Here is a 12,191-nt window from a genome sequence, read left to right on the forward strand (position 1 = left end):
GCAGCTGTCGTTCTTTACCGCAGACTCAGTGCTTTGATACGTTAAGCGTATCAAAGTAACCAACGCACCTTCACTTGAAAAAAAACGACATGCACAAAACACAATAAGAAAAGAACAATCTCTTACCTTATCATCCAGCTTCTTAGCGCAAAAGGAAAGTTCTACGTAGCCGTTGTTTCCAGATATTTCTTCGGCATGAATCTTATGAAAAACAAAGAGAGCCATCGTACTCTAAACATAAAATCATTCAGTCTTGATCAGACCTGATATCAAAAATACTCTAAAAGCCCATACGAATTTCAACGTTCCAAAATCAGTCTTTTAAGTTTGCTTTATCAAGGTTATTCGGAGTTTAACAACAACAGAATCTTAAATTCTGCCTAAAATAAATGCCACAGCACAATTCTCAAGTAAATCTCTGTTTATTGGTGACACAAAAGATACTTCAGAGAAATGGCATAGAAGAAAATTTTTGGGTCCCCAAGGAAACTTTTAGTCAAAGGTTCTTCAAAGAACCATTTCTTCCAAACCCTTTTACGTTCAAAAGAACAAAGAAACTTTGGAGATTAAACGGATGTTAAAAGGTTCTTTATGGAAGCCAAAAATGGTTCTTCTATGGAATCATTTAGCACCTTTTTTAGAGCATTGAGGGTACTTATAACACACAATCTCATGGCAATTCGTAGTATCCCATTTCATTTCATTTCCATCTGCTTTTGCCCCAGTGACATAGGGGTGCGATCTCATTCTTGCTTTTTTTAATAATCGAATGTTTTTTATGATTGACATGATCTGTAAAAATTTAAATTTTACCTTGGTTGTATACAGTTATTCTTTGACCTCTGTATTGTTTTCTTTTTTAAGAAGAGTGCTGAAACCATTCCCTTTTCTCCAAACTCAGATCAAAATGTGATTTTGTCAGGATTAAAAGTACACAATCGGAGTGTAATCCAATGAGAAGGCCCGACACAAATGATCAGGCGTTGCTGCGGATGTTCAAACATGGAAACACCATTAGTCTGCGGTGCTCTCAGGACCATCTCCGTTAAAATTGATGAGAAAGCAAAGAAATCAACACCTACAATAAGGTTGTGGTATTACGTGTTGTCTTACAGATGAACTCTGTCTGAAAAGATTAGAAATAGAAAAGTGGCTTGCACCATCAAATGTTATGCATGTGTGGGGCTTGTTTGAATTGAGTTTCATCAGTGGTGTAGTCTACGTGATAAGCAGGTATACGCCGTATACCCACTAGAGAAGTTTAAGGATTGACGTATACCCACTTAAAAAAGCGCGAGGATACGTAACAACATCATTTTGTGTCAAAAAGGTGGTACGCACTGACTTTTGGATCATTGGTGCAACCGGGAGAAATAAAACGAAAATGAGCATATCTGTTATCATCAACATAACTGTAAGGGGATTGTTGGAATATTAAATTGTATCTAACAAGCCAACTTCACAAACGTTAGTTTGTGTGGTGGATCAATAAATAAGGGAGAAATGGAGAGAGAACATACTACAATGTTCATAATTGTTTAAGATAATAAGAGATCCTAAGACCTCCTGGCCAACCTTGTGAAAGTCAGGCTAGAGACACTGCCAGCAATCTACAAGTGGAACTGGCGCTTGATAAAACTGCACAAATGTTCATTGTTGATGATAATAGTTAACTATCGATGTCAATACTAGGCGCAACCTGCATTCATAGGGTGAACCAGTGTGTGAAAACGTACTCGGTTACTAACGTAACCTCGGTTCCCTGAGATACGGGAACGAGTACTGCGTAGCAGGACGCTATGGGGAAAACTCCTTTTCTCCGATGACTGAAGCTTTATAATAACGCAGCGAAAATGCTGCACGGCCATTGGTGCGTGTAAAGTAAAACTTTACGCCAATGGCAGCGAAGCTGCACGGGCCTATGGCGATGGCGCCCGCCAAAAGGGGCGGGGCTTATGGCTATATAAGCAGACACATCGCTGTAGGAACCTCAGGTTATTTCGACTGAAGCGACGACCATATGCAGCTTGTGAGCACGGCCAGGAACGCAGTACTCGTTCCCGTATCTCAGGGAACCGAGGTTACGTTAGTAACCGAGTACGTTCCCTATCGATACTTCACTCGTACTGCGTAGCAGGACGCTATGGGGAACCAGTATAATCCCGCCGTGCCACAAGTAGAACGAAAAACATCATATAATACCGGAGCCGTAGCTCGAGTATTTGTATAATGCAGGGAAGCCCTGTAGAAGACGGAAAAGCCAGGCTAATAGGTGACTTAATCCAGTTAATCGTCCTAAGAATGTGCCAGATGCCAGTGTGGTTGAGAGCAACCACGGTCCAGCAGTCTAGTCTTAAGCAGAAAGGACCCGGGCCTGTAAGGCCGGAATGTCCAGACTGTAAAATCTGGTAAATGTGGAAGGCGAGGCCCAGCAAGCCGCCGCACAAATATCCGCTATGGAGACTCCGCTAGACCATGCCCATGAAGAGGCAACGCCTCTAGTTGAATGGGCCCTTACTCCCGTGGGGCATTGAAGGCCCAAGGAAGAATATGCCAGCGCGATAGCCTCAACTAGCCATTTAGATAGTCTCTGCTTGGTGACCGGGGACCCTTTGGTGCGGTCACCGAAGCAGACAAAAAGCTGTTCCGACTTCCTGAAGGCGGCGGAACGCTCAATGTAAATTTTTAACGCTCTGACTGGGCAGAGCAGATAAAGCTCCGGGTCCTGCTCGGAGGGGGGGAGCGCAGATAATGTCACCACCTGTGCTCTAAACGGAGTAGAAAGCACCTTAGGTACATAACCGTGTCTTGGTTTGAGGACTACCCTAGAGTCATCAGGCCCAAATTCAAGACAGGAGGGGCTCACAGAGAGCGCTTGTAGATCACCCACACGTTTTACCGATGCTAACGCTAGAAGCAGTGCAGTTTTTAGTGTTAGGGGGCGGAGGTCTACGGACTGTAGAGGCTCGAAGGAAGAACCCTTCAGAGCTCTCAAAACAGTAGGTAGGTCCCATATAGGAACGGTGAGGGGGCGAGGGGGACGTAGCCGCCTGGAACCCCTCAAGAAACGAATAATCAAGTCGTTCTTTCCCACTCCTTGGCCCGCTATAGGGGCATGGGAAGCTGCGATTGCTGCCACATATACCTTGAGTGTTGAAGGGGAGCGGCCCTTATCCAACAGCTCTTGCAGGAATGACAGAATTATTGATATATCACAGGATCCTGGGTCTGTGCCGCGAGTTACACACCAGGCGGAGAAGACAGACCACTTAAGGGTATAGAGTCGTCTCGTAGACGGCGCTCTAGCCTGTGATATTGTGTTCATGACACTCTCGGGGAGAATCGTAGGCCCCCGTCGAGTGGCCAAAGGTGCAGCGCCCAGAGCTCTGGCTGGGGGTGCCAAATGGTGTTGCCTGCCTGAGAGAGGAGGTCCCGTCTCAGGGGAATAGGCCACGGGGCTGCTACGAGCAGCTGAGACAATTCCGCAACCCAAGGCTGGTTCTTCCAGAGTGGGGCTACGAACAGCACTGTGTGCGCTTGTTCCGTGATCCTCCTGATCGTCTGCGGTATAAGAGCGATCGGGGGGAAGGCGTAGAGGAGCCGGTTGGGCCAGTTGTGGGCCAAGGCGTCCTTGTCCTTTGAAAAATAGGTTGGGCAATGAGAGTTGTCTTTTGATCGGATTAAGACATGGCGGTCCCGTAAGACCGGCAGGAAGTAGCGAAGGGCCAGCCATACTGCCTGCATTTCCAGGTAGTTGATGTGCAGCCCCTTCTCCTGAATTGACCAGTGGCCGAAGGCCGGTGCACCGTCGCACAGCGCTCCCCAACCCGTGTTGGAGGCGTCTGTCGTGATCACCTTTCTTCTGCATGATGTGCCCAGGGGCACACCCTGCTCCAACCAAGGAAGATCCTTCCATGGGGCTAGAGCAGTTATGCAGATTTGGTCCACACGGACGCGTAGGCGTCCATGACGCCAAGCGTGTGGCGGAACTCTTTGTTTCAGCCAGTACTGCAGTGGACGCATCCGAAGAACGCCTAACTGCAGCACTTGAGAAGCAGAGGCCATGAGACCCAGCATCCTCTGAAACGACTTGAGGGGGCGAGACGCTCCCAGTGTGAAAGAAGCCGCGAGCCGCCGTATAGCCAGGGCGCGGTCTGGCGCGATCCTGGCCGTCACACGACTCGAGTCGAAAACCGCCCCCAGGAACGAAATGCGTTGGCTGGGGGACAGAGAGCTCTTGGCAAAGTTGATTCTTAGTCCCAGGCATTCTAGATGGCTGAGAAGAAGGAATCTGTGGGACCTTAGCTCTTCCTCTGACTGCGCTAGAACAAGCCAGTCGTCGAGGTACTTCAGAATGCGGATTCCCGTCTGCCTGAGAGGGGATAGAGCCGCGTCCATGCACTTCGTGAAAGTGCGAGGAGCTAGAGACAGTCCGAACGGAAGGACCCTGTATTGATATGCAACCCCCTCGTAAGCGAATCTCAAGAATCGTCTGTGGTGGGGAGCTATCTGGATGTGGAAGTATGCATCTTTCAGATCCAGGGAGAATAACCAGTCCCCTGGGCATATTTGCGAGAGGATCTGTTTCAGAGTAATCATCCTGAAGCGCCGTTTCATAAGGGCACGGTTCAGATGTCTGAGATCGAGGATGGGGCGGAGACCGCCATCCTTCTTGGGTACGAGGAAGTAACGGCTGTAGAAGCCTGACTCGGTTTGATCTGGGGGAACCAGTTCTATGGCTCCTTTGTCCAGCAAGTTCCTCAGCTCCGTGCGCAGAACGTGTGAATTCGCGTTCTGAACCTGGGTTGGGATGACCCCGCGGAACCGCGGGGGTCTGCGAGCGAATTGGAGTGAATATCCTCGAGATATTATCCCCATCACCCACGCCGATACCCCGGGTATGGCCTGCCAGGCCTTGGCCCGTATGGCAAGGGGTTGAATGCATTGGGGAGGCAAGCCGCCTTTTGGGGGCTTGACTTCCGCTGAGAGTGGAAGAGGAAGGTTGCTCTTTTTTTGAAAATGTTTGTGTTTTATTAAAGTGTCCGCTATAACAGCGGTAGGTTGTGCGGGCTTTAAAACAGGCCCGGTTATCCTGAACAAACATACATTTATGCCGGCACCCGGAACAGAACGGGGTGCTTGGGCACACAATAGAGCTTTCTTGGGAGGAGGTCCAGCCGGACACGATCTCCTCCTCCTCCTCTTCCTTGCTTCGGTCTCAGGAGGATGCCTGAGGCGCCGGGTCCAGCGTGATCTTGGGCCGGGGTCCCTGGCGCTGAGGGAAGCGTCTCCCTGAGCGAGAGCGTTGACGCGTCTCGGCACCTGATGCCTTCTGAGCAGCGGGGGGCGTGATCCTGGCCGGCTGCTGAGTCGGCTGTGGCTTGGGGTGGGCAGACACTGGTCTGGATCCGGGTCTCTTGGGCAGGAAGTGCTTCATGGCCTGCGAGGACTTCTGCGCTGCCGTGAAGCGTTCCGCAAAACCCTCGACTGCCGGTCCAAAGAGGCCGTTGGCTGAGATGGGAGCGTCGAGGAAGGGGACCTTGTCTGCCTCCTTGATCTCCGTGAGCGTCAGCCACAGATGGCGTTCGAGAACCACGAGACTGGCCATCGATCTGCCTATTGCCTGGGCTGTGGCCTTGGTGGCGCGTAGAGCCAGATCCGTCGCACTCCTCAGCTCCTTGAAGGGCGCACTGTCAGTGCCGGACTCGTCCATCCCTTGGAGAAGTTTGGCCTGGTACACCTGCAGTAGTGCCATGGAGTGCAGAGCGGAAGCCGCTTGGCCGGCGGACGAGAATGCGCGTCCAGCAAGGGCCGATGTGGTCTTACATGGCTTTGAGGGGTGAGACGCTTTTGCCTTCCACCCGATAGCTGAGGGCGGACACAGATGTGCGGCCACAGACTCTTCGAGGGGAGGCAGCTTCTCATAGCCTTTTTCCTCTGCGCCATCAATGGAGGTGAGGGCGGAGGAAGAAGGTCGTAGACGGGCCGAATAGGGGGCGCACCATGACCTGGTGAGTTCGTCGTGAACTTCCGGGAAGAATGGTGAATTTCGCTGCCGAGGGGCCGTGCGACGCCCCGGCAGAAACCATTCATCCAGACGGCTGCGAGTAGGTTGCTCCGGAGAGGACCACTCTAAGCCCAGCTCTTCCACGGCCTTAGCGAGAACCCGAAAAAGCTCGGTATCCGCGCTAGGCGCGTGTCTGCTGTGCTCTACAGACGGAGAGGGGGCGGGGTCAAAAACTGAGCCCGATAGCTCCTCCCCGTCTGAAGCCGCTAACGACATGCTGTCGTCTTCCTCGAGTTCGCTTCCACCAAACGAGACTACGTCACCGGCGGATGCCGGCGGGCGCAGTCCCGCCCGAGAGAAACGAACCGGAGAAGTTTCTCTCTGTGGAGAAGGCGAGGCACGCCGAGGGGACGTGAGCTCGCCTTTCCCGAGCGCTTAGTTCCTCTTCCCCGCCGCTCCGTCCCGGCAGGGTGAAGCGGGAGGGAAGGAGGGGCGGAATCGCTCTCTGAAAAGAAAGCTATCCGCGAGCGCAGAGAGGAGAGACTCATGCTCTCACAATGAGGGCATTCTGTCTCTCCGAGTGCGTCCTGAGCGTGGGAAACCCCCAAGCACGAGACGCACTCGCCGTGCCCATCAGCGGCGTGGAGGCGGACCCCGCACGAGTGACAGGGACGGCGCGGCATTTGAAACAACGCCGCAGGAAATTTGCTCGGAAAATGAGTCTTTTAGCTCTTTGCCGGATAGCGGCGCGGAAAAGGATACGACGCTGCAGGAATCAGCGGAATCGCTGAGCAGAGAGGTCCAGTCCGCTGCAAGGCTTTCTCGACGGCGAAGCTGTCAGTCCGGGTAGCGAAGAGAAGTCGTCGCTGAAGGAGAAGAAATCTGAGGTTCCTACAGCGATGTGTCTGCTTATATAGCCATAAGCCCCGCCCCTTTTGGCGGGCGCCATCGCCATAGGCCCGTGCAGCTTCGCTGCCATTGGCGTAAAGTTTTACTTTACACGCACCAATGGCCGTGCAGCATTTTCGCTGCGTTATTATAAAGCTTCAGTCATCGGAGAAAAGGAGTTTTCCCCATAGCGTCCTGCTACGCAGTACGAGTGAAGTATCGATAGGGAACTTTGACTCATAGTAAGATTTTAACCATTTCTATCATTTTAATTTAGTGCAAATCTTTGACATAGCCTTTGTCAGTCAAAATCAAAATCTAAAGATATACTTTTACTGGAAATGATGTTTGTTGCCCTGTCCCGAACACAATAGATGCAGATGGAAATCAATAGAACACACATTAATGCCCAAGACATTTTTTATTTATTTTTTAATAGACAAATTTGTGGTTCATAATGGTATTTTAATGGAAACCACCAGAATTTATGTAATACTACTTTTTAGCAGGACGGGTTTATATATAAATAGTATATCACAAATAAAGGACTTTATAGCTGGGTTTTCACATGGATCACAAATGTGACCATGGATCACAAAACCCGTCTTAAGTAGAACGGGAACATTTTAGTAAAAGACAAAAATACATTGTATGGGATTTTATCCATGCATCGAATTTTATTTTATGCCAAAAATCATAATGATGTTAGTTAGATCATGTTCCATGAAGATACTTTATAAATTTCCTACCTTAAATATATAAAAACTTTATTTTTGAGTTTTAAACGGTTGTATCTCAACCAGATATTCTAACAACTGATACATCAACAGAAAGCTTATTTATTCAGCTTTCACATTATGTAAAAATCTAAATTTCGAAAAATTTACCCATAAGACCAGGGTCACAAATGTGCATTAAAAATTGCCAGCTGATAAAACCTGTGCTTTGGGGATTGTATACATATGCCATCTAAAGGCTAAATGTAACTCTTTACTGGCTGGGTTGGACAGTGATTAATAAAATCAGCAATTTCCCCCACCTGTCATTGGCTATTGAAATCTTGCATGCAATAAATCTTGCAGAATGCTCTTGGTTACAAATGAAGAGTTTGGTTCAAATTTCTTTTTTAAATCATGTTTTTTATGTTATCGTGTCTTTCTTGGGTTTTATTGTCTTAGTTACCTGAGTTATTATGGCTTAAATCAAAACAAACCAACTGAAGTTTGATTGATATTAATTGGAATGCACAATAAAAAAACATGATTTAAGTTATTTTTTTATGGACTTATCGTATTTGGTATCAGACTTCATACAGAGGCATACTATGCATTCGTGGGTGTGGTGCTCATGGGTTGTTGATCTGGATGGGGGAGTAGGCTGGGGTTTAACTAGTTGTGAAATGGTATGATATGACATTGATTTTCCATATTATTGTACACCTTATTGCCAGAGATTGTGAGAATATCCAGTGTCTGTCTACTTACATAAGGGTGTAAGTGGGTTTCATAATACGTTTCAAATTGGAGGCCAATGGCATGCACCGTTACCTGAAATACTACCGTTATATGAGTGTTCCTGTATCTCAACTGGTGTTTAAAAAACGCAAATGCATAAATGAATTTGAAACGGAATAAAATCACTAATTTGGTCGTAAAAAAAAGGAGGGATCGAGGCATATAAAATTGGCTTTTCTGTGATATTGCATACTGTGCATTGTGATCGTATACACATAAGTGACTACGACCCACCCGTTAATACACTGCATGTTCTACTAAAAGGGAAAAACTAATTGATTTTGTCTAATTCGCTCTCACTGCAAGCTTGCAACCGCCAGCGATCTGCTGAGACAATCACAATCTTTGAGAAATAGCCGAAGAAGTTTTTCTGTGAACACTTAAAGGTGCTCAGTTATGTTAGCCATACTTAACCTTCCACCACACGTAGTCACTGAACTGGAGACATGTCAATTTTAGTCTTTTTTCTTCTTGCCACGTTTGCTTTTTTAGTGAGTTAGCAAACAACATCTTTACTTGATTTTACAATACACTGATTTCTTTACATCCCCTGATGGTTATTGGATGTGAATTAAATATTTTGCATTAAACATCACCACACAATGCCTTTACTTATGATATAAAGCTAGCTGTGTCGGTAGAAGAGCGTAACATATTCCTCCATTCAGTAAATATGTAAATGTGTGAAGAAGCAATTAAATATGAATAATCTGTGTGTCTACACAATTTTTATACTTACTGTGATCGTGGACTTTCCAGCATATTTTCCATATTTTAGCAGAAGAGGTTTCGCCATCTTCTTTTGGGCCACTATCTGTGGAACAGATTAAAATGGTTAAGGAATAATAAAAATGTCAAAATCAATGCCAAAACTGAAAGCCAATATTAAAATCTAACTAGATTTACATTTCCCAAAGTTAAAAGCACAGCTTGCGAGGCAGCAAAAATAATAATAAAACACAGCTTAACTACAGCTTTTGCTTCTGTGTAAATGAAATTCCGCATTACAGCCGCTTTCCTGTGGTTAATAGATTCAGCGTTTTGTCAGATATGTGCAAGAATCAATAAATATGACTATAAAACGTTCACGGTAAGAGAAAATTGTCAAAATGTACCCAAGATTTCACTTTGGCGGTAGCCCCTTCAAAAAGAACACATGTGCACCTAAAGAGTACATTTTAGTGCCTCAGGGTACATCTTTTTCCCTTTTTTTAACACAAAAGACATGACGAATCACAGCACAGTGTTGGGTCAAAAAGTGACGGACAGAACAGTTGAGTAAAATTAACCCCAAAAAACATTTATATTTGACCTAATGGATTAAAACAACCCTGCATTTTGGGTTAAAACAATTGAAAATAGGTTATTTTTAACTCTTTTTTTATTCTAGATTTATTATAAACTATTTAAAAGCAATCTTTACATTAAAAGAACAGTTCACACAGATCACAGAACAAGATATTTGGAAAAATGTGTATAACAAGTTTATTTGTAAAAAGTCTTTGGCCACCATTGACTACCATAGTATGAAAAATGATAGTCAACGTTCCCAGAAACGCTTGCTTTCTACATTCTTCAAATTATCTTCTTTTGTGTTTACAAAATCTAACAAGCTTTACATTTCCTAAAGTTAAAAGCACAGCTTGCAAGGCAGCAAAACATAATAATAAAGCACAGCATAACTACAGCTTTATTTTTATTATTAAATTATTATTAAAACAAAACAAGTGCACACATAATTCTTTGTATAGTCAATGGTGGCCAAGAAGTGTTTGGTTGCAAGCATTCTTCCAAATATCTTTCTCTGTGTTCATCACAACAAAGACATTTATAAAAATGTGGAACAATTTGCAGGTGAGTAAATGATGACAAAATTGTTATTTTGGGGTGAACTGCCCCTTTAAGCGGTTCAGGTTAAATGTTTTTAGAAAGTTAATACTAAAGATTAACTATGACATCACCTGTCCGAGCGTGCACTCCACACCACCCAGGAAGTCATCATCACGGGTTCCAATACTGTGGGCTCCATGGATGTCGTAGACCTCGAAGCGTAGTTTCTGAACTTCCTCAAAGTAATAATCCAGCATTAAGACTTTAGCAAAAACTGGATTCAGATTACTCTTGATCACCTCAGTACGATCCAGCTATGACAAAAGACGACAGAAAACAATTACTCAAAACTCAACACAAAGACTTTTCTTACTCACTGTATGTTTCCCAATGCAATTATCTAAACGTCTTAAAAGGATATATTTATTAACAAAATGTTGCAAGATTTTATGTCTTACTTTTATAGAATTCTAGCATTTGTTGTAGCAGAAAGTCTGCGCATAAAACAAAAAAGGATGTTTGCCAACGTTGTCAGAAAAATAATCTCGTATTTCCTTTTGAATTGGATTATTTTTTACCCCACTGGCAAACAGTTTTTTCTTGTTTTAATCAAAAAAATCTCACAATTTTATCAGATTTTTTTGAAAAATGATTCTTTGTTTTGCTTTAATCATTGTTTTAGGATGTATAGATAATTGTATAAGAAAACAAAGCAAAAAAGAATTGAATACTGAATATATCTTGTTTTAAGGATGTTTGGTTAACTAGGCCGGAAAACATAGAATTTGCCACAAAGCACTGAATATTTTCTTCATTTCATAAAGTAGAAAAGACCATTAGCATTCAGATCACAGCTTGTATTGTTTATTTGTATACTCGTGTGCAGTTCCTGGATTAAGACGTAGAAAAGACAGAGATGAAGGACTCATGAGCCTGAATGTTGACATCTTTTACACATGCAATCGTGTTGATTATGGCCTTGCTCTCAAACAAAACACATTAGTTCTCATTTGCAAATGATCATATGTTTTTCTCCTCAGTTCCCCCTGCTTTCCTACTGTTTACTGGTGCATGCCAAAAACAAACAGAGTAAATACAATCATTTCGGAATTAAAATCTCGCAGAGGCAATTAGCTTTATGAGTTAATGTATCATGCTCTGAGATGCATTCTGATAACGAGGAAATCATTATGTTGAGAAATGCTATCTGAAAATGATAGGACAATTAGCATTCAGATGCAAACTAATGGGATCTTCTGTGCTTTACTGTCCAGCACGCCAAAGATAAAGATTTCACAAAAAGATCAGCCTGTTTTTAGTTCAATTATAAAAATCCCATTGTTGGGGAGTAACTGATTACATGTAACAGGATAACAGTAATCAGGATACCAAAATGTTTGGTAATTTCAGAACACGATTTTAAAGTAAGCCTGATAAATGAAAAATTGAATTTGTAAAGCATTTACCACCCTAATGCATTTTTAAGACAAGCTCACATTGGTGCGGTATGTAAATCAAGATGGTCTCACGGTGCATTCAAGTTCTCCTTATTAACGAGCTTGTATGTGATTTTGATAGGAAAAATGTACTGGGTTATTTCTATTTTCTTACATTTATCACTACCACTCCAAAAGCACAGAATATATGTGGTTTAATTGTTTCAATTATAAAATGCATGTATTTTAATCATTCTTATCCTGCCGCAAAGCGGGAAACTTTAGGATATGTGCATTTGTTTAACCCAATCGGCTCATAAACTGGTTAAATGAGCTAAATTCTTTATTAAAAGCACATAAAATGCAAACATACTATCACAATTCACAATTGCTATTTATTATGAAAGAAATATATTTGACTTTGTCCATCGTTGCTAATGTAACACTTTGTCACCAGATCGCCATCATGTCAACAGTTTGTCTTTTGTTACTCAAAATATAATGCAACAAGAGTGA

The 12,191-nt window shown here is 44.2% G+C and overlaps 1 protein-coding gene across 1 annotated transcript in view; it reads right to left on the minus strand.

Annotated features, from left to right (window-relative positions):
- Positions 1-12,191, minus strand: part of cpne7 (copine VII) — a 47,801-nt gene that overhangs the window by 27,031 nt on the left and 8,579 nt on the right. The window contains exons 3-5 of the mRNA XM_056749536.1: positions 10,371-10,553; positions 9,149-9,223; positions 127-201 (exon numbers count right to left, since the gene is read on the minus strand). Of these exons, the coding sequence (XP_056605514.1) occupies positions 127-201; positions 9,149-9,223; positions 10,371-10,553 (333 nt within the window). The remainder of the gene's footprint in view (positions 1-126; positions 202-9,148; positions 9,224-10,370; positions 10,554-12,191) is intronic.

The sequence above is a fragment of the Triplophysa dalaica genome, chromosome 1 (assembly GCF_015846415.1).
Source record: "Triplophysa dalaica isolate WHDGS20190420 chromosome 1, ASM1584641v1, whole genome shotgun sequence".
Lineage (NCBI taxonomy): Eukaryota > Metazoa > Chordata > Actinopteri > Cypriniformes > Nemacheilidae > Triplophysa > Triplophysa dalaica.